We start from the raw sequence: 27180 nt of genomic DNA on the forward strand, positions 1-27180 counted from the left end.
TGTGTGGATTTAGGACCGGGAGGAGGCCAGATGTTTGCAGGACGCCAGCAGCAGACTACAGTTGCATTGATTCACCGATAGCAGCGCGATAAAGCCGCAGCAGCACAGAAAAGTTGAGCCAGTCAAACCAGATTGTGCGTCCTGACGCACCGGTGGAACCGCAGCGATGGGAGCTTCGCAGACGCGCTCCGGGATGTACCAGGACCTGGCGGACAAAACTGGATGTGAGTAAGACAAATCCAACAGGAACCAATTTATATTAGACCCTAAATAACTGCCAGTTCAGTGCGCGGAGCAGTTAGTGTTGAAATCATTCGGTTTCAAGGTGCCAAAGTCTGGTGGCAGTGACAAATAAGAGTCGTCAAGGAAATGAAAGGTGATAAACAGATTACTCGACAAATGGTGATCATACCAGTTGTCTCCCAAAGTTGTTACAAGTGTTAATTGACATTTAGATAGTTAAATTAATTGCTGCTAAAATTAAGTCATTCAAAACGCAATCGGTTGAATATTCAGTTTTACCTTGTGAGCGCAATGCTCTCGTTTTTATCAGTAACTCCTTAACGAACACACTTTTAACAAGCTACGCAAACAGTTCATGCTCTGAGGTACAACTGTGGAGTACGTATCTGTATGCTGTCTCTCTCCCTCCCTATGTGACTGGGAAAGTTTGATAAAGAAATGAAACGAAAAGCGGATCGAAACAGTGTGTATATCCACTTTTAGGAAGGGCTCTATGCTTGCAGCGGAATGCAGAGTCTGAATAACAAGGGTAAGATCTGCATCCCAGACTGAGCCCAACTTTATTGATACTGTGTGGGTGAGACTTCGAACTGTTTTATTGTCTTTGTCTCCTCAAGGTGGGGCTTTGACCCCGTTTCTCTCTGAGATTTATGGATCTACATGGCCTGGACGCACTGATGAAGTGTGTGGTTGCACTAACAGGCCTGTGCTTGTTGGCAGAGCACAGCACACAGATTGTGTTGTTGTTTTCTTCAGCTAATTGGTCCATGTAATAGTAATCCATTGTGTGTTGTGTCTGTTAATCCTGCACATTTACTGTAATAGTCAGTCCACTCAGACCAACAAACTTGTTCCTGCATGAGAATACACACAGTCCATTGCATATTCTTCACCCACGGCAGCTGCACTTGCTCCTGCAAACATTCACCCAACAGCCTCTGGGGATGGAAAAAAAATGGTCAAAATAAACACAAGTGTTTACCGAAACAATTGAAAATGCCAAACCCATCTTGATATGGGGACAGGCAGAGCCTGGTTATGCCGTTTAAACCTTTCAGTGTGTGTTCACTAGTCCACACAGTGAGTTAATGATTCCGGGAATGCTTTGAAATGGCGTAAAAGGACAATCGCAGCAGTGCAAAGGGTGTTTGCTTTGCCATTAGGCTGATGGTGGAGCTGCACCTGCCGTGCAGGTGAATCATAATCTAGTATATTACAATGAAAAGAAAACCAAGAAAATGAGTGATTGTGTCTTTTCAGCGAGAATAATCTTGTGTTTAGTATCAGGTAACTGCATGTTGGACATCCTTGAAAAACAATTGAAGGAGTGGAAGAGGCCTTTGATGGGGTGGAGTAATTATGGGTGTATCGTGAACATACTTTTATGTTGTTTGCTTCTTTTCAGTTTCACCAGACCAGATAAAAAACCTCTACAAAAGATTCCAGCAGCTGAGTGGAAATGAAGAAACAATAAGGTAAAACGGACTATACATATATATTAAAAAAAAAAAAAAAAAAACTGCACATGTGGAAAAGCTCTGCTGCTCAGCCGCATGTGGTTTTAATGGAAACCATTTGGCCTTTGCCATGGCCAATATGAAATACTACCTGCTCTGTGGCTGGAGTGATGAATTGTGGGTATTTCTAGTGTCTCTGGCATGGACACAAACGCGCAGCATATGGTGATACATGCTGGCTGAACTAATGCAAGACACATTCGGTAAATACAATATGTCGATGCACGAGGCACACAGAGCTGACACATACTGTACACACACACTCATTCATGAATAAACACACACATAAAACTGCCAAAGTGGCATTCTGGTCGTGGTATGTCACAAGTTCGTTCCCTTTAAAAGGAAACAGGGAACAAAAGTTGTAGATAGCATGTGTTTCCTTACACAGTTGCCCTTCAGACAGACTCACTCTTCATGTTACTTCCCATAAATAACGTTCATTGTTATTAAGGCTTGCAGGCGCTGCTCTATCTGTTTTATGATGATGTTCTTTCTCTTGTCGCACTGCAGTAAAGAAAACTTGAACAGCATTCCAGCCCTTGCCAATAATCCAATCAGAAAGCAAATTATCGATGCGTTCTTCGACAAAAGGTGGGTACGGCCAACTCACACCACACTCTGTCTCTCCACCCACTATGCAGTTTGTAAAAACTGTGACTATTATGTGTAATCCATCCATTAATCAAAGGAAACGGCAGCTAACTGCTGACATGTTAAAACCAGCAGTTTCTCATACTCATGTCGAGCTTAACGGGACAAACCACAGTGTCCAATCAAAAGCTATCTGTTCATTTGACCTTTGCTCACAGCCACACGTCATGTGCACAATGGAAACCTAAAGGGACAAGAAGCAAAAAAACATCAGTAAAATTTTCCTTTTGGTTTGGACTTTAGAAAATTTGACTCTGTGATGTCTCATCGGATCCTATGCACCCATATTTTCAGGATTTTTCACGAGGGAATACATGCAGTCTGCATAGAATTAGTCTATTTCCAACTTGAAAAAAATACTGGTGTTAGTGTCGATCTTGAAAAAGCCACAATGGAAGAATTTCACTTCTTAATGCCTAAACGTTGATTTCTTCTGCCTGTGACCCAGGAACCAGCGTCAGGGTGAGGTGGGCTCCTCCGAGGAGATCAGCTTCGAGCAGTTCCTCATGGTCATGTCCCACTTCCGCCCTCCAACCTTGAAGACGACGGAGGAGGAGAAGGAAGCTTTGAGAAAAGAGAAGCTGCGCTGTAAGACACTGCACTTCAGTTATAATACAGCAGCACTGGACACAGGGGAACTCTCTTTACTTGTTGGTTTACTTGTGTTTACAGTGCCAGCTGTTGGTCTAGGACCAAAGCTTTCTCTCCTGCATCCCCCTTTGAGTGTGCCTCAATTACAAAATACTCGGAAAAAAGTGCACCGCCCGGCGTAGCTAACAAATCGGTAATGTGAGTCTTACTTCAGCCACCGCTGCCGTGCCACAAAGAGTATTGCGATGCATAGCTGCATATGTGAGCGCTGGATTCCTCACTGCATGTCAGCTATCACACTGGAGAGGCTCTCTATGTATTCATGGCTTGGCTGGCAGAAGGCCAGAGCAGCAGCTTACAACCTCAACACTCACAAGTAGAACAAGATCATTTGAAGCCACCGAGTCAAGGCCCAAATTCAGCCTCAGATATCTTAATGCAATGAGATTATAATTAGTTGGTAGTGTAGGAGGTATTTCACGATTTACATTTTTGGTGCATCTTTTTTCCCCTCAACCTTCCCCTTGCGTCAGTTGTGACTTCTAACATTTCCCAGAATAACTGAAACACACTCCAGGGAAAGAGTGTCAGAAGTGTGAAAAGATGGGAATGACCTGTTCAGCAAGTCTGGATTAACAACTGGGCAAATTAGCAAGTGTCCCTGGTACTCTTAGGGGCCCCGACGGCCCAATGTGTGTTTTTGTCCAGTTGGTGTGTGGCACCTAAACCAAACCTCATTTGTGTTTATATACACCATTTAAGAACGATATTATCTTAAACTGATCAATAATTAAAATGACGGGGGGCTTAAGAAGGGCCCTGCATCATGTTCTCGCAGGTAGAAATCCAGCCTAAGGGCCCCCTTTAGGCTCAGATTGCGGAACTGATACTGCACGCGTTCCTGAACGAATTTGTGTTTACTCAAATTAAAGCAAATTTACTGACACGAGCACAAGGTCATTGTTTCCATTGTTCTACGTAGGATAGAATTCAGGTATGTCCTCAGCTCACTCTTGCCCTATAAAAAGGCTTTAGACACCATTCAAACAAGTTAGTCACGTTGTTTCGAGTCGCTCCTCCTTCATGCACTTGGGGTGTGTTTCCAGTTGCAGCTCGGCTTCCTTTAATTCTCTAATGGGCTGTCACCAAAAGCTGCCATTTGCCGTTTATGTTTTAGATCACTGAAACGTTTTGTGGCACAGTCTTGTGGCCAATACCGCACAAAACCAAAAAAATGCACTAAGAATTTAAAGCCTCGTGAGCGCATTTTTAAAATTCTGTTATTTGAAATACGTTGAAAACTGTGTGTTGTTAAATATTAAACCAGTGGTTTCCAGCCTTTTTGGCTTGTGAGCCCTTATAAAAAGGTAACATTAGCAGTTTGACCAAAGAGACATTTTTCCTCTGAGCCTCTCAGATAGTTTCATTTAAATCACTATTTTAGAGCCAAAAAAAAAAGCACAAGGACTTACATAAAGGAGATAATTACCAGACGGCACTACAAACTGCGTTTGTCTCAAACAGCCTGAAGACTGATAGTGACCAGTCCTGCTTGGCTTCACACCAACCGTCTGCCTGTCATCACCTGTTGTGTCAAAATGTTGTTTCCGCGCACATTTAACACAAATGTGACCACAAATCAGACATCTCTCCCTGCTGTCACAGTGATAAATTTCCACCTCGGGAATTGTCCAAAACAAACACACAAACAAAGATGAGTCGGTTTGACATTAAAACTGACATTCTATCGACTGCTCGGCTGGACGTTGCCTGAGGAAGAAAACTGGATGTTAGTGCCACACGACTGCTGAACATGCAGCATTGCCATGGGACTGAATCTTGAAAATGTCACTGTAAATGAGAGTAGTGGCATTTTAAAGGTGTGCCATTGCCTCGGTGTGATTCTTTCGATTCAGCAGTGGTGGTCCTGACGTGGCCTGAAGGGGCCGTGCATAGTCTTGCCTCTTCACAAACATTCCTCTAATCTCAACTTCCTCTGGTCTAATAGTAACATCCTGCCGTCCTAGATTGTGATGATGGAAAGTTCCTTAGAAATCAGACCAACCAGTAAATTCTTTCTTTTCTGTTTTTCCCCAGTCCTGTTCAACATGCATGACACAGACAACGACGGCACCATCACTCTGGAGGAGTACAGGAAGGTAAGGAAACCATGGCAGCCTTTGTCCCATCGGACAATTTATCGCATCTAAACTAATTTGGACCCCATTACGAACAAAAGAGAGGGATGTTTAAAAACCAGAAAGTGCACGTGTGCGTGCTGTGTGCGCTTTAAGCAAATTATACTGCTCGGGATGACGTACGGTTGAGCTGTTGGGGCAATTACATGATGTCACAAAACTATGTATTTTCAAAAGTGTTGGGTTCATGTTGTCCCACCCGAACAGGTGCAACAAAGCTGCTGTTTTTAACACGAGGATGAATCAAGCAGTCTGCACACACCCACACAGGCCTGAGAAGAGGTGTAATCAGACAAAATAAGTGTGGGCTGATCATAGAGGTGCAGTAGCTTTAAATGTTGTTGTTATACTAGCACTTAATGAGCAGTAAGAATACAGGCTGACAGGATCTATACTTTGTTTTCTGAATGCATGAAAAAGTGAAATTGAGGACTCCTGTGGAGCCGTTTGCTTCAGTCTAGGAAAAGTCACAAGACTGCTCAACACGCCACAAACACTTAATATGCTAAATAAGTCACACGTGATTCACTCTAATGGTGGTTGAGATTTGCATTTTACGACATCATGGTTAAAAAAAAAGAGCATATTGCTTCCTTAATTTGAGGGTTTTTCCTGTTGAGAGAGCACAGTGTAGGCAGGGATGGTTGAAAAGTGAAGTTACTAACAGCGTTTTAGATGGAAGAGGTGAAGCGGAGACAATAGGGATTGATGAAGAGTTCGTTTTTATTGGCTGAACGCATTAGCTTCTATACTAGCAAACAAATCTGTTCTCACTTTAAATCTTGCTGTAAGTGAAATTCAAGTAACTTTCTTAACATCAGTGTGTGAGCACATACAAGCGACCAGTCTCACCAGGTTGATCCCTTCGGTAACATCTGGCATTAAGTCATCAGCTGTGCGTGCTGTACTTACAGTATTTACTTGGAGCTCTCAGCCGCTGAAGTCCCCATGTGGCCTGAAGACTGATGCTGTTCAAGCCCCGACGACGGTTTAAAGACTAACAACGCTTTTCTCATCCAAGGTAGTAGAGGAGCTTCTGTCAAAAAGTGGCGCCATCGGGCTGGAAGCTGCCAAGGCGATAGCAGATGCTGCCATGTTGGAAGTGGCGAGCACAAATGTGCCCCACATGGTAACGAACTTAACAGAACGAACGTGTGACAATGAATCCTCACAGTCGAATGTCTGCAGCGGAGTAACCGTTTGCCTCTCTGTCGCTTCAGGCCCCAGATGATTTCTATGAAGGAATTACGTTTGAGCATTTTGAACAGGTTTGCACTTTTCCAACTTCATGTTCCACCCGATCAAAACGTAGGAGACCGTTTTGTTTTTGTCACTTACTCTGGACATCATGTCGTTGTCTGCCCACAGATTCTAAAAGGGCTGGAGATGGAGTCCAGGATGCACATTCGCTTTTTGGACGTGGACACCACAACAATGCGTTGTGGGAAATCAACCTCTTGAAGGAGTTCTTCTTGAAAGAAATGTTTCTGTTGCTGCTGTTTTTAGTAGAGCGTCTCCAGTCCTTAAATGGAATGAAGCCAAACACTTTCGATACGCACGAATTTATTTTTGGACGGAGGATAATAATTATAGACCAAATACCATCCTGAAAGAACATTTTTATGCGAATCACAGACTGTCTGCTGCACAAGCTGAACAACTTTTAAGCCTAAAAATTCAGTTTCACACAGTTTTTAATTCCATTGTAAGGCATTGTGATCCTACAAGAAGCAAGCATCATATATTTCAAAGGGATTTATTTCCCATCTTTTGTAACACTATTAAAAGGTGCTATGTGTAAGAATTGGCCACCTGTCATACCCCAAACAAACTGAGAGCAGAATATCACCACAAAGCTGGGGTGCAAGGCTAGCTGGTTAGCGTGCAAACTAATATCTCTGCAACATCACGTCAAAAGTCTTACTTCTTCACATTCTGTTGATAATTTTAGTAAATTTTTGAATGTTTTAAGTTAAAATTCTTACATATAGCTCCTTTCATTTAATCAGGTTTCAAACTAACACTACCTCGTCTGTATTCTCCTGCTATTCAACAACTCTTTTTGTAATCGGCGTGTAATGTGAAAGATTCTTTGTACTACAGTCAAAAGGTTTACAGTTCAGATGAAGTCAGTCCTGCTCGGTGGCTGCTCTGGCATTCATGGGTCATCTGTTATGGCTAACATCCGCTGCAAGCACATGCCATTCCTCTGCAGCTCCAGAATAGTTACAGGTTTAATTTATCTGTCCCTCTGAGACTCTGTGTAACCAACCACTGCTGTTCTGCTGACTGTTAGTGCATAAATAAAAACTTTCCCTAATGTGAATTAATAGACTTTGCACTGAATTGATGTTAATGTTTTTTTGTTTTTTTTTAGAAAACTAATAAATGTACAAAGAACACTCTTATTTAGTAATTGAGGTAGAAATGCTATTTTTTATTGCTGTGGTGTTGCACAGCCAAACTGAATCAAATATCAATTAAAAATCCAAAATTTTTACAGGAATTGTTTACAAGGCTGTGATTCTGTGCAACATCTGGGTAGCTGAATTCAGCATTTGAAATTACAAATACTTATGCAACAGTTACATATGATATACAGGACACTATAAAATGTGAGATTTCCAAAAAGCATGATTTGACTAGGCTGATAAAAGAAAAGTAAAAAAACAAAAGGATACAGTTTGGAGAATCAAACTGTCAGTGCGACGGATGGGAGCCTGACAGCCTGTCGTAAGGCACCGCCAGGCCGATGTTGTAGTTGTAGCCGTATGACTCGGTGTAGTCGGACCTGCAGATGGGCAGGATGTGATCCTGTGACAGCGCGTCCTCGGAGAAGTCGTAATGGCAGATGACTCCCCTGTGTCTGAGGGATAAAAACATTCAGAATCAGCAACAGAGATATTCATTGTTTCAAAGTGCAAGTTTAAACTAGTGCTTTTCTGGAGTTTTTATTTACAACAACAACATTTAACAGAGAGGAGCAGCAGGTTGTCTGGGAAAAGTGGCCCCATTGATGACACATTCAGCATGAGACCAGCCATCTTAACCACTGTCTAATTTGTAATAACGAGGTATTGTAGTTACTTTGACAGTAACAACAATGACTGCCACTTAAAGGAATAGTTCAACATTTTGGGAAATACATTTGTAGAGTAAGGTGAGCAGATCAATGCCACTCTCATCATTCTCACACCTGTATAGTGAATTCCAGGCTTTAGCTCGCAGCTGGTTAGCTAAGCATAAAGACAAACAAGGAGAAACCCTAAGGTGAAAGACTCCACCTATCAGCGCCTCTAAGGCTCACAGATTAACGCCTCTCGTCATCATCTGGTTTGTGTAATCCACACAAAAACAAAAGTGTAAAAGCAACAGTTAGCGGTTTTACACAGGGTGATGTGTCAGACTATTTCTTGGCCAGGACCAGCGACTAAATGAAGTCTCTTTGGTTTATGAACAGATGACAAATAAAAAATGAAAAATAGAAGCTTTAGAGGTGCTGGTAGGTGGATTTGGTTTCCTTGGGACAGAGCCAGGCGAGCTGCTTCACCACGTTTCCAGTCATGCTAAGATAAGTGTATTTCCCAAAATATCCCAAAGTCATTTAAGACCGTTACGAGGTTGGATTCGCTTTTTAGAAGCGTAAAGTGCAGAGAAGCAGTCAATTCACCAAGTATTTCTGACTCAGAGTGTCTGCAAGCTTGTGGGAAATGTGAGATTGATGGAGAGAAGAGATCCTGGTTAAAAAAAGAAGAAGAGTGTGGGCGGGAGATCAGTGACCTGCGGTGAGCTGTAAGGTCGTCGTCTGTGATGCAGGCCCCCCGTGGCGACTTGTCATCGGGGACGTTGGCTGTTACCAGGGTGCTTGTGTTGAAGCGTACATGCCTTACAGGATGTCTGCAGCCAAGACAGAAAGCAACACCTTCAGTGTGAAACATATACATTTTTTATTTACAGATTAAAAAAAAAAAAACCCACCTGTTGTGCATCTCCCACAGCTTCGCTCCAATCCTCATCTCCCACACGCACACCAATCCCTCCTCTCCGCCGCTCACGATCTTCCAGTCATCCGCCTGCACCGAGGCCACGCCCAGGTGGTGGGCGTACAGGGACGCCACGGAGGAGCCGGCTCGTAGGTCAAAGACCCTCACCCTGAATCACAGCAGAGACGAACAAATGCTGCTATTCTTTACTGCGAAATGTGCTGTTTAGCTTTGTCATGTCGTTGCAGTTATGGAGGTCGTTTTGTGCTTATAGGCCAGAGGTTGTTCATGTAACACCAGGGAGGTGCTCGGGATTTCTCCAACGCTCGAGCTGAGTCCAGTAAAAGAATAGTGAGTACAATAGTATCAGTCACTTCCAGTGAAGCGTGGTAATTTTGGATTGCACTTCCTCCTGGTGGAGGCGGAGGACTCCAAGGCCGCGCAAGAGAGAGCGGAGTTTGTCAAAGAGTGCATTCATTTCCAGACAAAAGGACACTATTCTCACTTTTGAAGGAACTTTTCTCATTCAGCCAAGAGACCACAGACAAATGCAAACTGAAGCACATGCACCAATGCAAGTACCAGCCTCGCTTGCCCTGGGCCGAATCCAAAGATCACATCATTTCATCTCACGCTATCCGACACCAGGATATGCTGGACTTATCACTTTCACTGGATCAGGATCCAGAAAAACATGAAACTCTAATTAACGTAGAGAAGATACAGAGTGTGACATACAAACAGAAACCAGCTGAACGTGAAACTGATGTCATGTTAGATGAGGTGTGAAAAATCCATTATGGTGCACAAAAAGGTGCAAAACTGTAGCAGAATTTAGATAAGAGCAGATCAAGTAAGGGGTGTCCCATCCATATATGTCGTAGATATTGTACATTATTAGCATTATTAATATTATTATTATTCAAATGCTAGCATTTGTATTAGTATGTATTATGGATAACTGGCAGTGAGAGCATGATTTTTGCTTGCTGGGTTCATGAGCAAACACAAGCCCGGGGGACCTTCAGCTCCATCTGTTGTCACTGTGGCTTTATTGCAGCTGAAAGCATCCAGGACATGACTCCATCCAGGCTCAACCTTCTTCCAAGACTTCATTACCATAATCAAATTCACTTTGGGGACTCAGGCAGATTTCATTTCCACTTCCAAATTTTTTGCAAAAGAATCAGAGGTAAATGGCTAAATGGGCACCGCGGACTTGTTGTCTGCAGTTAGTTTTGCCCGTTCAGTGGCATTACGTGATGGAAGCACACGTTTAAACAATGAGGGCTGAACATAACTGGCGGACCGCAGGGAACCATAAATCTAATGTTGGAGGCGGCTCTGTCTTCAGTGAGCTGTCAGTGGCCAGACTCCTCTTCATTAATCAGGAGGAGCTCTGCCTAATAAGAGAAGTGTGGGAGAGGTTCGGATAAAACCAGTTAGTTTCCCACAGATACACGGGACATTAATCATTACACGCTGAGGACTGTTTGATGCAGATCTGTGATTGGATGATCCCACGATGTAACCTTGTTTGATATTCCATACGGATGGATAACTTCAGGATTCCAACACATTTTGGCTGTTGCAGTGGACAGTGCTGTCAAACTCTGACAGAGATTTTGCATTTACAAACTATGAGTTAAAACCACCTGTGTCCCTCTCTCTTCCATGATCAGAGCAAAAATGACGTCAAAAACAAGGCCTGAATTAACCAAATTCCACACCAGGCGGAAAACATTGATGTTAGAAGTTTGAAGGACAGTACATATTACACAGGTGTGTTTTTATGGTTTCAGAACAGAATGTGCAAATGTGACCTGGGAGGTAAACTAGACTAAGAGTCGACAGCCCTGCTAGCAGCTCTGTTAGTCTGTGCGGTGCATCAGGCTAAACGCTGACATCAGCATGTAACACGCTGACAATGACAATGTTAACACGTTGATGTTTATCAGGTGTAATATTTATGATGATCACCATCTTGGTTTAGCCTGTTAGCATGCTAACATTTGCCGATTATCACAAACACGATTCCTCCTGAGGGGACATAAATCTCCCATTCTGTGGTTTTTGAGAGACATCACTCTGGGTTGAAGTGGGGGACCCTGACCAACAGACCGGCACGGCCATCCCTGAAGCCATGCTGCTGCTGTGACTAAAAATGATACTGAAGACGCTGAAACTTTTTAAATTGGCGGGACAAAGTTGAGTCAAGTCCAAGACTTCAGCTAAGCGGTCTCGAGGCTGGACTCAGGTCTCTGATAAGTGACCAACAGCCACAGGTGTGGCGCTCACTCTTTCTTTCCTCTGTCTCACTGTCTCCAGTTTTGCTTTTTGCCCGCATCTTTCCTGTTTGCACAGATGTGGCCGTCGTCCAAACAGCCCTTATCAGGACCTCTCATTTGCTCCCTGGATTGCGCAAAAAACAGAGGGACTAAAATCATTTGGACAAAAGGAAGGGATGCATTAGGCTTTGGCCTTCAGCCACCCTGTCAGAGGGCCAAGATCGCAGACTGTCCCTCAGTCTCCACCACTTCCATTTGCCTTCGACTGTGCCCCGCATCAGCTGGGGCCAGGGTGGAAGAGCCAAGCTGGTGTGTGAACAAAAGTGCACATCTATCAGCAAGACAAACATCTAAAGTAAAGCAGAACGCTCTGGCAAGAAAACAACCGTTTCAATTCTTCACTCGAAACAATGCTGAACATTTTCTTTTGGCACATGATGAAACATCTTTGAAACAGAGCATTTTGTTGAGGGATCGTGAGTCGTCCTAACCACTAAGAAGACGGGGAAAAAAAACACAGAACCTAAACAATATGATATGGTCTGTCTTTCTCTTTAAGCCAACTGCTTAACAGCCAGATGGATTTGGTGCTGAATAGAAACAGCGGGGGCAGCTTTGGATGAAGACGCGCCAGGGATTTTTGCTTTCCTGCCAGCGCATGCACCGCAGCAGCCGCTAACAAGTGCAGAATGGATGAGAATGGCTCTTTTATGTGTCTTTTTCTCATCTGGAGAGCCAGGTTAGCGATGTGGCAAGTGTGTGCCCATGCATGGGTGTGTGTGTCGTTGGTGGATGGGAAGACGGCCAAATTTCTTGTTCTTGTATGATATCGCAGGTAGAAGAGGAGACGGACAGACATCTGTATTCAACAAAAAGAACAAAACGCCTCACATCTAAGTATCTCAATGCCTCTGTCTTACTTTTATTTAATTAAGCTTTTAGAAGCTCAGTGTTTCACGAGACTGAGACGCGTCAATAATTCACAAATTGAATAGAGCCTTGTCTTCTCACACACAGCCTCCTAACACCTGTTCTCCACGGCAGACACTGTAGCCTCAGCTTCCTCCTTCATCAGGCGCCACTGTGGGGAAACTAGTTAAGAGACACTCCTTTAAGCTTCAGCTCGTGGCCCCCTTTCAACCATTTGTGATGTTGAAATGAATAAAAGAGAGTCAGTATTGGGAGATTCTGCCCTTGTGCACGGTCTCCATCTCCGTGAACGTGTGTTTTTTGTGTCCTACCTCCTGTCTTTGTTTCCACACACCAGCAGGTGAGGGGGGGCGTCTCTCAGGTTGATGCAAGTGAAATCTCCCGGCGAGCTCCCGACACAAGCCACAGGCTGGCCCGTCTCTAGGCTGTAGACGTGGATCTGAAAAGCAAGAGCACGTGCAAACATCAGTCCTTTGAAATGTAAAGTCGTGCAGCAAATGTATAAGCCTGGAGTACAACATGCCCATGAGCTGAAAAACTGAACTCTAAGCTTTTGAGCGTGTTTACATCAATGTCTGGTGAGCCGCGTCGGTGTTTGTAGCTCTTTTTATACATAGGATAATTAGCTTAAATATACAACCAAAGCAAACAAAGAGTTTCAGAGGCCAGTCAGTAACGTGATCTCGACTGGCCACATCAGTTGCCTGAACTCAAGCCGACATATCATGTATTTCAGTTGCTGAAGATGATTATTTGCTCTTACCTCACAGTCACTGTTACATTACACTGCAACTGGATGGAGTGTGGAGAAAACAGCAAAACTAAAGAACTGTCCTGATATTTTGACTTCAGTCAAGATCTGAGAAGTGCTTCCTTTAACTCACTCAAATAATTTGTTTTACCTTTAATTCGCCAATTGCACCAAAAGCGTGCCCTTTGCTTCGTGCACGTTGGACCAAAGTCCAAAGACACGTCAAACCACAGCAGTGGTGCAGAGTATCACCTTTGATTAGATTAGAAAGATGCACAGTTGGACAAAGTCTGATCCACTTTTGGTGAACTGACGATATTTGGATATTACATATGGTACAATAGACAAACACAGCAAACTGAAGTGATGCTTTGCCAGTTAATTAATTGCTAAGCAACGTTTAAGTGTTAAATTTGGTTGAAATGAAAAAAACAATAATAAAAAGCAACCTCGGGCCATACTTACAAATACAGACAGGGATGCACACCATTGCCTCTGGCTCAATGGCTGCAGCAAACTTTCTTCATACAACTTACAATGATGTCATCTGGAGCTGGCCTAATTGGTCAATTAGCGGCTGGTGTTTTCTCATCCAAATGAGAGAGAACAAACAGGATAACCGCCAGGCAAAATTGACTTTGAATAATTAAAACGATAAAGAAATTAAACCGTGGGAGGGAGAGAGAGAGAGAGAGAGAGGGATGGAGAGACAGCGACAAAGATAAAGAAGTTTGAAGGAAGAGAGGCATGATGTAAGCCTTAAGGAGGTGCCAGCAGGTTTTGTGTGTCCCTTATTTGGGCCAAGCAGAGCTTTAATTGTGCACCACCCCAGGGCAGAGCCCAAATCACACCAGACTTTGAAATGACAGCTTGATAGGATTTGGACAGCGGAAGAGGGGGGTGGGGGGGGTGGGGGGGTGAGGTTCAGCCTGCTGTTCTCGATGAATCATTACAGTTGCAGGAAGATATTCTTTTATTAAATATCTGCCCACTGAAATGAAGAAATGCCACTGAGGGAGGCAAAAGAGCGGTTTTGTGTTAATATCGGGGGCTTTTGGAGACTGCAGCAGTATGTCTTGAGGAAGAATAATCATGATCATGACTACAGAGGAGCTGTTAGGTTAATGCACTTGCTGGAGCCCCTGTGAGGTTTGCAGACAAAGGGCACTCTAATGGTGGCTTGCACTGGGATGTTAATGGAATTACTCTCTTTGCTTTTAAAAAGATGAAAAATTTGGCAAATACTGCTGCCTTTTGAGAAAACCCTTTGTCGCCATTGTCTGTACCATTGAGCACGTTTGGCCAAAGAACAGATTTTGATTAATCTTAAGTGGAATATCACAAACCAGGGAAGGAAGCCCTCGTGCCATGGAGGGCCTCCAACCGAAGGCTCCACCAGCCGAGTTCACTGATTAAGGCTCCATCAAGTAGAGAGAAACAACGGAGTGAAGCCAGCAGCTGAGGTGAAAGGTTTGAATGAAATCTGTAGACTGTTGGCTTTCCGTGGCCTATGATCCTCTATCCCTGTCATGCACAAACACCCACATCTGAAGCAAATATGGAACCAGAGCTGCATTCGGTTCAGACACCATGTGGACAAACAGAGATTAGCACAGCGGACCAGATGCACGATGATGGCAGGTTAGCGGTTTGATGTCATTTGGGAGCAGAGCCTCGCTGAGGAGATGCTCATTTAGGAATGCTTCACAAGCTCAGCTCTACTTCTGTATACCTGTACTTGTTATTTTTGCAGAGACGCCGGCGAGTAGCTGAATCTGATCTCTCCCTGAACAGACAAGAAGCTCGTAGCAAAGGAACAAGAAATCTAACAGCCAAATCACAAACAGTAGATTAGTCTTGGCTCATTAGTGGTTTGTGGTTCGAAGCTGTTGGCTGCTTCCCAAACTAATTAAACAAAGGCAAGATGAATAAAGAAAGAAAGTCGCCACTCTCATGTCATCCACCGAGATAACTGTTCTGAAAGCACAAACTTCCTGAACAGCACCAGACATGTGTTTAAGGTGTTCTGTTAAGTACGAGGGTGTTTCATTGTGGATATTGTTGGATCATACTGGGTAGGGAGGTGTGTATGCTATGTAATTACCCAGCAATGGTAGTTAGGTCAAGTAGTATTTATCCAGCTTAGTTCAGCAGTATATTACCATGACGGCCTCGGGGGCCTAGCAGGGCAATAGTCCCATAGTGGTTGATTCCCTGCTCTCCCACTCAAGGTGCTCACGAGACGGTATATTCCCCGGCGACCTCAGGTCTCTGAGTGTAATGGCCACAAGTCAGCTGGATTACACATCATCGCTGCTCTTAAGATTTGCATGCACTGTGGTTTCGCAGGGTGGTGTTTATCATCACTCCTCGACCTCTGCAGGGCTGATCTTTGTGCGTGCGTGCTGGGAGCAACAAGGTCAAAACTCTGCATGTATTTTATATTCAAATATCTCAGTGTCCTGTAGAAGCACATATCCAGATATTTGATATGCATCCTTTACCTGAAACTCTGCTGTTAACTGCAGCAATAAGGTGCTGCGGCTCTTTGCGTACCGTTCTTATGGCATTTACAGTTTTTCTCAGTTGCTTTGGTACATTTCTCGAATCATCCTCCACATTTGGAAAACAGTAAGTGAATTTCCCAAAATAATTTGCACAAATAACAAAACACCATGATTTACCTGCAAAAGGCAGTGACTTGCTCAAAATCCTTAGTTCATCTCTCAAAAGTAAATATCTGTGTCAATGAACGTGTGAGTGCCATCAGAAGGACATGTCCTTGTGTCAGTGTGTACGGATAAGACAGTCAAATTGCTGAGTCATGTTTTCGATATAACAGTTACTCTGGAGGGATGTTCTGATGGAAACTATGGCCAAAGTTTTGACAATTACTGTAAATTGTGAGTTCCACCTTAGTGTATGTGGCAGATTGATTGCAAGAGACTGGACAAGATTCACATTTACGCTCTGACTGTTTGTACTGTCATTTGTTGACAGGCCATGTGATACAGAAAGGAAAAGACAGCACTGCACAGCACAAAGAAAAAAACAATCTCCTGAGGGAAAACTGTACCTGCAGTGCTGCAGGAATTACAGTGCAGTCTTCATATACATCCTGACGTTCCACAAATTTCCTTCATTAGAGAAAGTCGAGATTCACCTGGGAGCATGTTAATAATTCAGGACAGATTTAGAAAAGAAGTCTAATGGAAAACTATAGAAATATGCTTGACATGTTATGACAACTTGTTCAACCATTTTGCATGTAAAGACTTATGCGATGAACTAAGGCCTGAATGTTGTGGAGGGCGAGAATATTCAACAGAGACCCATTAAAAAAGATTTTGATCAACATGACATGAGCAATTGATAATGTAGGAAACAGAAGAGAACTGTACAGAATCATTTGCATGGATGTACCAAAGCATTTAGAACTTGTTCAAAGGAATGACAAACCGCTTTTTTGATGTGCACAAGTGATACAATGATGTGAAGATTGAATAAGTAGTTTTGAGAATTTCAATTCTGATCTGAGAAATGTACCGAAGCGACTGAGAGAAACTGTAAAAACCTCGCCTCCACCCCAGCATCCACCCATGTTTAAAATGTTCTTGTTCAGAATGTTACTGAGTAAATGAAACCAATGCCCTGATCCTGACCATTGATTACTTCTATCCGCCCTACATGTGTCTGTCCATATGTCTGTAAACCTCATGCACATACACACTGTTCATCAACCCATTCATCCAGCCTTCCACGCATCCAATAAGCACTCTGAACTTGAGGCAATGAAAAGATGACAGGTTTTCTGACAGCTCTTGTGCTCTGTGGTAGATTCACTGCAGTGGATGGATAGTTTGCCAACGGCGATGCCAGCTTGTGTTGAATGCCCAGCGACGAGCTGGGTGGATGCCTGGGTGCCCCCAGTCCACTGGCAAGAAGGTGGGCAGTAGTAATGAGGATCTGGAGACTGGCTCCGACCACACGCACTTATACACGCCCACTGACAACACCAACAAAGACTGGGACGGTTAGAAGACAAAGCCACATATTGCAATGCACGCCAAAAATATGATCAAGAATCTTCCATATCATTGACACAAAGCAGCTTTTGTGCTTTGAGCTGTCAGAAAAATGCAGCAAACTCGCCGATCGCCGCTGAGTCTGAGTTCATCTGAGTCAAAATGCTGCAAATGAAAATGTTTCACTCTTCGGTGAAAGAAAAAGGTGTGAGATGACTTCGTTGGATGCCGGCTCCATGCATTTTAACAGATTTTAATGAAGCATATGTTTTCTTACTACAGGCTGCGTAGAAAGTCCCTGGCATCAGTTACTACTGCAGTCAATTCATGCTTTGTCTTCCTCGCAGTATGAAAACGCTGTTAGAAGCATGACAAGAGTGGCAGACAGGTTAATTAAACTTGTGAAATATTTTAATTAGGACGAGGGGTATGCTAATCATGAATAGGCATAATTTAGATGGAAATTTGGGCTAAGCTCACTATGGAAACAAGAAAGTCTGACAGACTTTCTGTGCTTCTGTGCTGCATATACAATGATTTGAATCTAAAATGTGAAGCTTCCTGGGAAAAGAACTGCTGCTTTAAATCCTTAACTCTAGAAATTTTACAGCTGAAGACAAAAATTAGGATTTCAGTTGGATTGGGAGTCTGAGATAACATACAGTAGTCTCAAGAAAAACTGCAGATCCAGTGAAATAATCCCATTAAGGGAAAACTTTTCACTGTGTACCTGAACCTCAGACCTTGCTTCATCTCGACTCTTTGCCTCTTCCTCATTACATGGTCGATTGAGTGGACAGAAAGAATATTCAACGGGAGAGGACAGAAGAAAGTGAGGCTGTTACTTCCCTCACTGCTGCTCTCTGCCTGCTCCACTATGTGGTGCTTTAGTGCTGCCACTGAATCAGTGCTGCAGAATATCAGCTGAGCTTTTCTCACAGGGGCTGATGTCAGTGGAGGAGCTTTGCCAAAACCATGTCAATTACTAACAGATTGCTGCACACCCACACACACACACACACCACTAAAGCCACCACTTGTCCACTCACTTTCTACTCTCTACAACTAACGTGATTTTTGAATGAGGCGACACACTTTGGATGCAGCAGCTTTTAGCGTTTGTTTCATGCGTGTAACACTGAACATCTTGATGAGGCGAACTTGACAGCATGACGACCGCTGCGTCGTCGCCTCCTGATCCCAGCAGAACGGTTTGTCTCGTGGCTCCGTGTACATTCTAAGTAAGTGCTTTAGAGTCAGTTAGGTGGCAAACATGATATTATTAGAAGCAAACAGATGCAGCTTGGGGAATGGGACCCTTAAAGGTAAACTATCCTTAAAGGCTATAGTCATTAGGAGCAGGGCCTGAGGAGGGCTTGCTGCTATTTAAGCTAGCTATTTCTATAAACAAATCCCCTACAGGTACATGACATTCATTTCTAAGGGGACCAGAGTAAAAGCGATCACACTGTCAAGAGACCCAGTTTACACTTACACACAAGGTGTGTTACGAGAACAGTCAGTCGTGTTTGCAAAGCACTGAAAATTCAAACCAGCTAAAAGTGTGCATCAGACGCAGTAAAAATAAAAAGTGGGCTCCACGTTTAAAAGGCAGGAGGCACATTTTCTCCAAAAGAGTAATTCATTTAAGTGAGAGCCGGGAAGACGGCTATTTCAGCTACAAGCCAGTGATTAAACTGATGATGGCCTAATGCCAAAAGCTCACCTCACTGCTCTCCCCTCGACGGACTGTGTTTCTAAGAGAAAGTGTGCGTCACTCCATTTGAGCAAACTAAATTATTTCCCTTGTCCAATTTCCCTTTTTTTCATCATGCACCTGTTGAGAGCAGAAGTGACCTTGTTAACTCCATTGGAAACCTTTCATTGCAATTAGTGAGTTCTGGCTAGCATTTTTATTTATTTTACTTGTTTTTTTGTATTTCTTTTACATCTAAAATCCAGCAACAAGAGTTCAGAGGCTTTGCCAGCTTTCAAGGTTTTGTTTCATTTTATTTGTCTTCCTGAGACTTTTCCATTCCAGAAAGCACAAAAGCTTCTTGATCCAGCTCCATCAGTCCCATTAATATATATATACGTACTGGAGTGCTGATGACAGTGGACTCGACAATCATCAAATCACAGCGCTTGTCCTGTTTTCTCTAGAAGAACATAGATGTTTTCTGGTGCTGCATAACTTAACACGTAAGTCTGTAACATTAGCACTGCTTTTACACTGTAATGTTATTGTAATGCAGTGCAACGCGGGGTGTAACGTGTCCTTGGGTTACATGCAAGGCTGTCAAACTCCATGTGCAGATGGGCCAGAAAGATCTGAAACAACGTATTTTCTGTGCAGAGACACTGGACCCACCTTGTTTCCTCCATCATGCATGGCCCAGCCCGTGCGCTTCACTCCGAGTGCAACATGGGAGTCAGAGGCATCCAGGCAGGTCACAGGATGACCGTAGACCGAGTGCAGCGTCCGTGGCTCCTCCTCCCGGGGGTCCAACAGGTACACCGTCTCCCCTGCTGTCAGGGCCGCCAGTGGGCACTGCTGCCCCCTGCCGGGCACCAAAACCAGGCTCTCTACCTGCCGTGCAGACAAGACACGGGCACCCTTTACTCACACAGCAGCGAATAAGAACGTTGCCTATTTTCATTCCTCCAAGAATTTCTATGACTATGTTTTCAGTGTGCCATGAAGCCATTATTTTATGTACAGTTGCAAACAAAGTTTATTTTCATTAATCTATTTCAAAAAATGTATAAAAATGTCCATCACAATTTTCCACATTTCAAATCAATTATTTTTTGTGCCACCATCAGAACAAATCTGACATACAAATATAAGAAAAGCCTCATATTTGAGAAGCTGGGAACAATGAATGTGCTGCAACTTTGCTTGATGAATGACTTAAACAGCTGATCAGCTGCCTAAACTGATCGACAAAATGATGAATTGGCTGATCATTTCGGCACTAATGCCAGTTCTTACCAGCATTAAATGCTTCCATCATTAGCACAAATTACTAATTAACACAATAAAGCACAAGTATGGAGCATTTCATGCATGTGAGGGATCAAACTGCTTAACTTACGGTCTTGGGTAGCTGAGCCCTGCAGAGCGTCCTCCAGTAGCCCCGATCGTCGGCACGGTCCAGCCGAACATCAGGCCCAGCTGCAGAGCCCAGGACGGGGGTGTCGGGGCTCAGGGCCAGCGCCTGGATCCTCCCTGGGCTCTGGTAGTGGTGGATGGGCTCTCCACCTGTCTCTGTGCTCCACAGGTCCACGCAGCCTTTACCCAAGACAGTGAAACACAGCCACTTAGCACCTTATAGCTGCACTGAGGGAGGAGGGGGCATCTAACCAGGCTGGTCATTTAAAACCTAAGAATCTCCTTTAGATATAATGAAAGATCAAGAAGTGCTCATCATCTACCAGAAGATCACACACATACACACGCTCACCGTCTTCATATGCAGCAGCAGCCACTGTGCTGTTGACCTGGACGAGACTAACAAAAGGTCTGGGGTCAGAGTTCGCCGACAGGCTGTTGGTCTTCAGGAAGGAGGCCGTCGAGTCCCAGTGCAGCGTGTCCCACAGCCTCACATCGCCAGACGTGTACCTGAGATACAGAACAGGCACACCGAGTCCGCTCAGCACACATGCCTCAAACATTTAGGTTTGTACACAAAAGGCAGACGAATGCAACAGCAGAGTTATTGCCCATTTTCCAGCACAGGCTGAGAAGTTTGTCTCTTCAAGAATACCTGACGTCACCCTCTCACCGCTGAATCATTTCCCCTCTCACACTTTCCTCACTTTACTCACTCTGACTTGTTGTTATTTTGCTTTCTAAAATCTTTGCTACATCGTGATCTTTCGAGGATTACAGGGGTGTTGTTTGGGCGGAACAATGCTGAACATTTCACCCGTTGCCGCTGGCCGCGCGTGGGGAGGGTTTAGAGCAGGAAGTGACAGCGATCCTACCAGAGCGGTCGCTACACGTCTCTGGGTTTGGAGAACTCCTACGCAGTTATGCAACTTTGAATGTACGATCCAGTTGACTCCTTTGCAAAGAGCTTTTAAACTCAAATAAACACATGGCGTTTTTGTTAATTCTGCAACATATTGCACTTTTACATGACACTGACAATTTATTGCAATTTACAATTATATAATACAGAGAAATGCAAATTCTCATATTAACAAAGCAGTAACCAGCCGATGGGCATTTTTTTTTGTTATTTTCTAATATTCTGACACATTTCATCAGTGAATGGAGACAACAATCAGCAGACGATGAAAATAATCATGGGCTGCAGCCCTGTACCTGTATGAAGACAGTCTTCCACTGGCCTTTCACTTTTCCTCTTCAACAAACTGAAAGTGTTTGCTCAGTTTGCATTAGTACAGTATGAGGCGTACCGTCTATCTGACTGTGCCGCCTCTCTGCGCCTGAAGGCAAACCAACAGACTTCTTACAAAATCTAATTACACAAATGTCTCGTAACTTCTGCTAATGATTTCTGGATCTTAAAATACTGCACGCAGCACCCTCGAAGTCAGTTTAGAATGTGACCTTCTCGTACAACCTCACGTCAACCTGTGCTTGTTTTTCCCCTGTGTGCTGCCTGGATCCACATCCACAACAACATCAGCCCCCCCGCACTCAAACGGCCTCTGCTCCGTCCCCTCGTCCCCCTTCGCTCTGCGCCCAAGACAATGAGATCTGACTGTGGGAGACAACAAACCGCCGGCGTTACCACCTCCACAGATACCATCATGTCTGAGCAAATATCCGCCTCGCAGCCAGAGTGTGTGACACAGCAAGTGTGACAGAGGGTGTACATGTGTGCGCCCGTATGTGTGTGTGACTGGCTTGGCAGGGTTTGGGCAGGAAGCAAACAATAGGAATACACACTTTCACTTAATTGGTACATCACCTCAATGCCAGCTTATCAGCAGGATGATGAGGCTGAATCTCACCCAAGTCATTTGTCAAAAAACTTGTGCATGAGGGAAACTTTGAGCAGATTACTGCGATCTTCATGTGAGGAAGCCTCAACAGATTTGGCCTGCGTGTCACTGTGTGACTGCAAGAGTTGTTGGGTTAATGAGACAACGTCTCCTGTTCCCCTTTAAGTGCCAAACCTCATTCCACCGCTTTTCTAATAAGATTCTGTGGATGCAATTGAATCATTCTTGATTACTCTTTAACTGTTATCGATTCTTCTCCGGTTCACCAAATTCAAGTACTTTCACTTACGGAATTGCCCTTTAAGCACCATTAATGGGAAAAGTATTGATGTTGTGAATTTGCTGATAGCAGCAGCAGAAAAAGAAGGATTTAGGAGTACGTTCACATTTTGCAACGTGCTCTGTATCTCATGCCTGGGCTGTTCTGGTACTGAGCGTCGTCCAGCTGCTAACCTGAAACAATACAAACACACCATCTTCTCCAGTGAGACACAGCAGGTCTGAAGGGAATCTAATCACATGGCTCCCTGGAGACGCTGCACATCTCCTTGTGGGCAGTCTATCAGGCTCCTCCGGGCCCTCACAATTTATCACTGTCCCAGCCCAGCACAGTTTCAGAGCAGCTTCGGTGCAGTTCAGCTCTAATTCATGGACTCCTCCCTTACCAGCTCCTGCTGTTTGTAGTGTCATTAATGGGTGTATAAAAATATGCAAAATAACGACTTTTGCACTTTTTGTCTGTTTATTCTTTTCTCTCTTTGTTTAATATATTGTGAGTGTATGGAACATTGATCACTGTAATGTATCATAATGAGGCTTCATCTCACCGTATCATCAAACTCCTAACTGCTCTGTGGCCAACCGCAGAAGACAATGAATTCTGGTTGTCAATCACAACCTCATTGTATCAGCCCATGATACATAACATCTTGTGTCTAAATGCAATATACTGTTAACTAAACAGCCAGTCATAAATCAGACGATTTACAGCCAGGCTGTATTTCCCTCTATAGTGAGTGTTAACACACATCAGATGTCAGGAGCGACTCCTTGAAACTCACCCAGCCAAGACAAAGTTGTCACAGGAGCTGACGTCACAGAGCACCTTCCCCAGCTCGAACTGCAGCTGGCTGATGGAGCCCACTCGGTTCTAGAGAGAAAATATGACCTGGTTGAAAACGCACCGTTCCATCCATCACACAAACACATTTTAATTAGCTAATCCTTTTTGACATATACTCAATAGAAAACCGTACAAAGACAATACATTTAATGTTTGACCTCATCAGCTTCATTGATTTTTGTGAATATCTGCTTATTCTGAATTTGATGCAGCAACAGCTATCAAATAAGTTGTTTCCATTGATCGCATTGTGTTTATATTGATATTTTACACACTTTTTTTGGAATCTGGGGTGTGCAACTGGTAAGCAGAGCATGAAGCTAACAATAAATCACTTGGCTGCAGAAGTATAAAATGTAAAACTGAAAATAAGAGATGCACAGTTCAAGGTCTCCTGTATATTCTACACTGACGTCTGTCCCAATCTCACCAGACAAACCCCAGCATAGGTGCTGGATTTGGGTGGGAAAAAAGGATTGATTCTGATTCACCGCAGCGGAACAGCTCGAGCCCACCTTCCAGTTGGAGCACACCCTTTTGGCCGAGTTCCTGCAGTCTCGCAGCGTGCTCTTCCAGCAGGGGGAGTCTGACACGCTGGCATCCTGATGATAACCCTCCCTCGTGCACATCTTGAACCACAGAACGCCGTCCTCTGCGAGGACTCTCCATGCCCTGCTCACCTGGGAGGAGATTGGACAGCGTGATGGTGGATTGAGTCAGCATACATTACAGGCTCGCATCCCTTGATTTATTCGTGCTTAACGAGCCCGGCTGACTGCCAGATGGACTCCGTGCACCGCGTGGTGTGGGTCGACCACACAAAATGCAATTTACTAATCTATGCCAATTTAAGTCACACAAGGTTTATTAAAGCTGCGCTCAGCAATTTTGCATGTTGGGGGAAGTGCAAGGTTACAGTACAGTCTGATCGCCAGACACCATCAGGAAAGTCAATCTATCTGCAGAAAAACATTTCACTGTTAAGTCTGCTCGAGCCCAACAAGCTGCAGGCACAGTCCCTTTCCAGACCGTTACCCTCACTAACACCACAACTAAATCCAACCAAAACTACCTTGAGCAGAAATTGTTGGCTTAAAGTGGCGATTCCTGACCTTTCTGGGGTGAAATCAAACTGTGTCTGCTTGCAGCCTCTCCTCAAAGGGTTGCATAAATCTGTGCTGTGAGCTGTTTCATTTAAGTGTGATTTTGCCTTCTCAGATTTTATATAAATAACTGTTTGAGGACTTATTTGGTATTTCAAAAGGAAATAGTGGAAATTTAAGATAAGTCAGAAAATGACACCTGTTCAATGCAGCATAAATGTTTTTGTCGTATAATTTTTCTGTACTGTCCATTCCTCCGTGGGATCTAGTCTGAATCAGCTGCTTTAAAGGGACTCTGCATGTCTGCGGTTTGTTGTTATTGTCCAACCCTTTCATGACACTGCCGTTATACACAAAATGAAGTAAATGAATGGATTTTGCTTGGGCATGAGGCTCCTTCCTCACCTGTGCACATCTGCCGAGCTCAGTGCAGTTCAGATATTGGAATATCTTCAAGGCCAACTCGTACGGCAACTGAATATCAAAGAAGGGAATCTCATTGACTTCATTCTGCAATAGAAAATGAAAACGGACATTAGATACTGAGCTGATTCTGGTCAACCACATCATCATTTCCATCATCATCATCACCCTCATACCAGATCCTGAATGAGCTGATCCAGCAGCTCCTCGTCTTTCTTGACCTTTCTCTGAGGCGGATGCTGCTGCTGCAGGGATGTGCTGCAGACACTAGTCACATTAGCATACTGCCTCTTTCTCCTGGTTCTCTCCTCCTGAATCCTGTCCAGCAGGGGACTGGTCCTCCCATTCAACAAACCATGTGCAATGGACACGTACTCGGGCTGATCCTCTGATGCAGCCTTTCCGCTTCCACGAACGCATCCTTCATCCTCAGTGCAATCCTCTGATTTTGAAGGACGACATACCTTGTTGGGACTTTGTTTGGAGTCTTCAAAATACCTATTTTTCAAGTCTCTCTGACCTGATTGACCAGGAACATCCCAGGAAGGGGAGGCAGCACAAACAAGTCGCTTCTCCTCTTTTTTACTCGTTAACTCTTGTTTCCAACGCGTCCTGAACGCAGCAAGTTCGTCCTCGGCCATGTTTCTCACTCATCGTTGACAAAATATAACTTTAATTTCACTATAAGTTTTACAGAGTTGTGTCGTATTCATTTGTTTGTGTTCCAGACCTGTTAACGAAAGCCCTCGCTCGGTATTGACGCAGAATAAGCACGTCCTTTTCTATAAACAGTCCGAAGAGGGACAAGGCGCTGCTGTACTTAAGTTCCTAGAGCTTTTAATTCCGCAGTTTTATTATAGAAGCGGCAATTCTCAGAGTTTATATATGGTTTTGTGGCCACAACTGGCAACTGTACTGAATATTACTGCAAGTATTTCGTATTCCATGCCGACGGGATGGTCGTATTTGAAAATAATACAAAATGTTTCTTTTATAGTTGAAAAATAAGACAAGAGAACACAATGTCCCAGAACACCCTGTAACAAAGGCTCCTAAGATCAAACCAGACAGGAGAGATTCAAGAGTTAACCATTGCATCTCTCTTTTGGGAAAAGATGATGTAAACCCTACACCATGTGACACTGTAATGAATAATACAGCAGCGAGAGAGAGAGAGAGAGAGAGAGAGAGAGAGAGAGAGAGAGAGAGAGAGAGAGAGAGAGAGAGAGAACGCAAATACAGTTAAGGTTTGATGAGAGAAGAGAAGGAGGGTCATATATCTTCAAGACTTAAAGAGAAAAGACTGGTCGTTCTGTCAGGGAGGATGTGCTGGCTGCCGATAGACCAGCCTTTGCTCCTGCCCGGTGACTCCACCTGCAGCGCCCGCCGACCCTCGCCGTGCTCCGTGGCTCAGCTGCTCGCGTCGCGCCTGCGGAGGATCGGGGACCAGCTGGAGAAGAGCTGGACGGCCGGAGAGACGGACGGCGGATTCAGCTGCGGGGGCAGTCGGACGGCGGCAGCGACCGGGCGAGGCCACTTCAAGAGCTTCCTGTGCACTGCGATACACTTCACCGTTCTCGTGCTGGTCGTCGCGAGGCGACACCTGTAGGGCGCGAGGCGGCAACACCAGCAACAGGTGCGTAAACAGCGTCATGTCACCTGCGCAGTTTTTAGGTGAGAAAGCGATGAAGGCCAGCTGTTGCGAGGGAAAACTATTTCATTTATCAGCATACATCTGTGTGTAAAAGCGTTAATGTTTGTGGAAACATGTTAAACGAATAATAACATGATAATAATAATGTGTCAGCATTCATTTGAACATCTGGCAGCGCGAGGTTCATTTGATACAAAGTGGTAAAGGAAATTGGAGGCGAAGTTTTGAGCCATAAAGGCACTTTTAGACAGAAGTTTTCTCTTCAGTTTTCTACTTCTTCAAGTGTTCTTGGTCTTTCAGATTAACGGATAAACTGGTAAAAATGTGTTAAAGGTGTAAAAAAAAAAAAAAAAAAAAAGTGATTGATATTCTCTTGAAACTTTGGAAATGTTTCCACAACACAACGCTGAAAGCTTCAGAATTATCAGGGGAAAACATCAGACAAACGTCATAAAGTGACACTGAATTTAACATAATGTGAACTATAAATTGAACCGTTTATGTTTTAACTTACAAAACAGGTGTTTTCCTTGCTTTACTTTTATTATTGCCAAGCAGTAATTCTTCAGCCGTCTCATTTAAATTTATTCTCACATAAAGACGCAGTTAACACTTTTCACTTTTATATTAAATCCAATTGAAGTGTCTCATGTTGGCCTAATTCTGTACATGAAGAGAGGGCGAACTAAGTTCTGGATGAGTTTAATTCACATTTCA

General features: G+C 43.9%; 2 protein-coding genes across 2 annotated transcripts; one reads left to right on the forward strand and one right to left on the reverse strand.

Annotated features, from left to right (window-relative positions):
- The first annotated feature begins 56 nt into the window (after positions 1–56).
- Positions 57–7527, forward strand: tesca (tescalcin a). Its single transcript, XM_070965481.1, has 8 exons — positions 57–224; positions 1649–1718; positions 2274–2354; positions 2863–3002; positions 5103–5164; positions 6225–6332; positions 6424–6471; positions 6572–7527. Exons 1-8 carry the CDS (start codon positions 167–169, stop codon positions 6662–6664), a joined length of 660 nt encoding a protein of 219 aa, XP_070821582.1. The 5' UTR covers positions 57–166; the 3' UTR covers positions 6665–7527.
- On the reverse strand, positions 7483–26385 carry fbxw8 (F-box and WD repeat domain containing 8). The gene is made up of 11 exons (XM_070965478.1): positions 24986–26385; positions 24792–24896; positions 23799–23963; positions 23222–23310; positions 20648–20805; positions 20279–20475; positions 19552–19770; positions 12716–12843; positions 9182–9355; positions 8984–9100; positions 7483–8069 (listed from the first exon to the last, which is right to left on the reverse strand). The coding sequence occupies exons 1-11, from the start codon at positions 25448–25450 to the stop codon at positions 7904–7906; spliced, it is 1983 nt and encodes a 660-aa protein (XP_070821579.1). The 5' UTR covers positions 25451–26385; the 3' UTR covers positions 7483–7903.
- Between the last annotated feature and the right edge of the window lie 795 nt (positions 26386–27180).

The sequence above is a fragment of the Chaetodon trifascialis genome, chromosome 6 (assembly GCF_039877785.1).
Source record: "Chaetodon trifascialis isolate fChaTrf1 chromosome 6, fChaTrf1.hap1, whole genome shotgun sequence".
Lineage (NCBI taxonomy): Eukaryota > Metazoa > Chordata > Actinopteri > Chaetodontiformes > Chaetodontidae > Chaetodon > Chaetodon trifascialis.

Bases quoted from the DNA above. Each gene is read 5' to 3' on its own strand.
- fbxw8 (XM_070965478.1), bottom strand. From the start codon at position 25,450: ATGGCCGAGGACGAACTTGCTGCGTTCAGGACGCGTTGGAAACAAGAG. The intron at 23,311-23,798 runs GTGGGCTCGAGC...TTTTCTCTCTAG, and splicing joins GGGTGTGCTCCAACTGGAAG to AACCGAGTGGGCTCCATCAG. The intron at 9,101-9,181 runs GTGGGTTTTTTT...TCTTGGCTGCAG, and splicing joins CTGTGGGAGATGCACAACAG to ACATCCTGTAAGGCATGTAC.
- tesca (XM_070965481.1), top strand. From the start codon at position 167: ATGGGAGCTTCGCAGACGCGCTCCGGGATGTACCAGGACCTGGCGGAC. The intron at 3,003-5,102 runs GTAAGACACTGC...GTTTTTCCCCAG, and splicing joins GAGAAAAGAGAAGCTGCGCT to TCCTGTTCAACATGCATGAC. The intron at 6,472-6,571 runs GTTTGCACTTTT...GTCTGCCCACAG, and splicing joins CGTTTGAGCATTTTGAACAG to ATTCTAAAAGGGCTGGAGAT.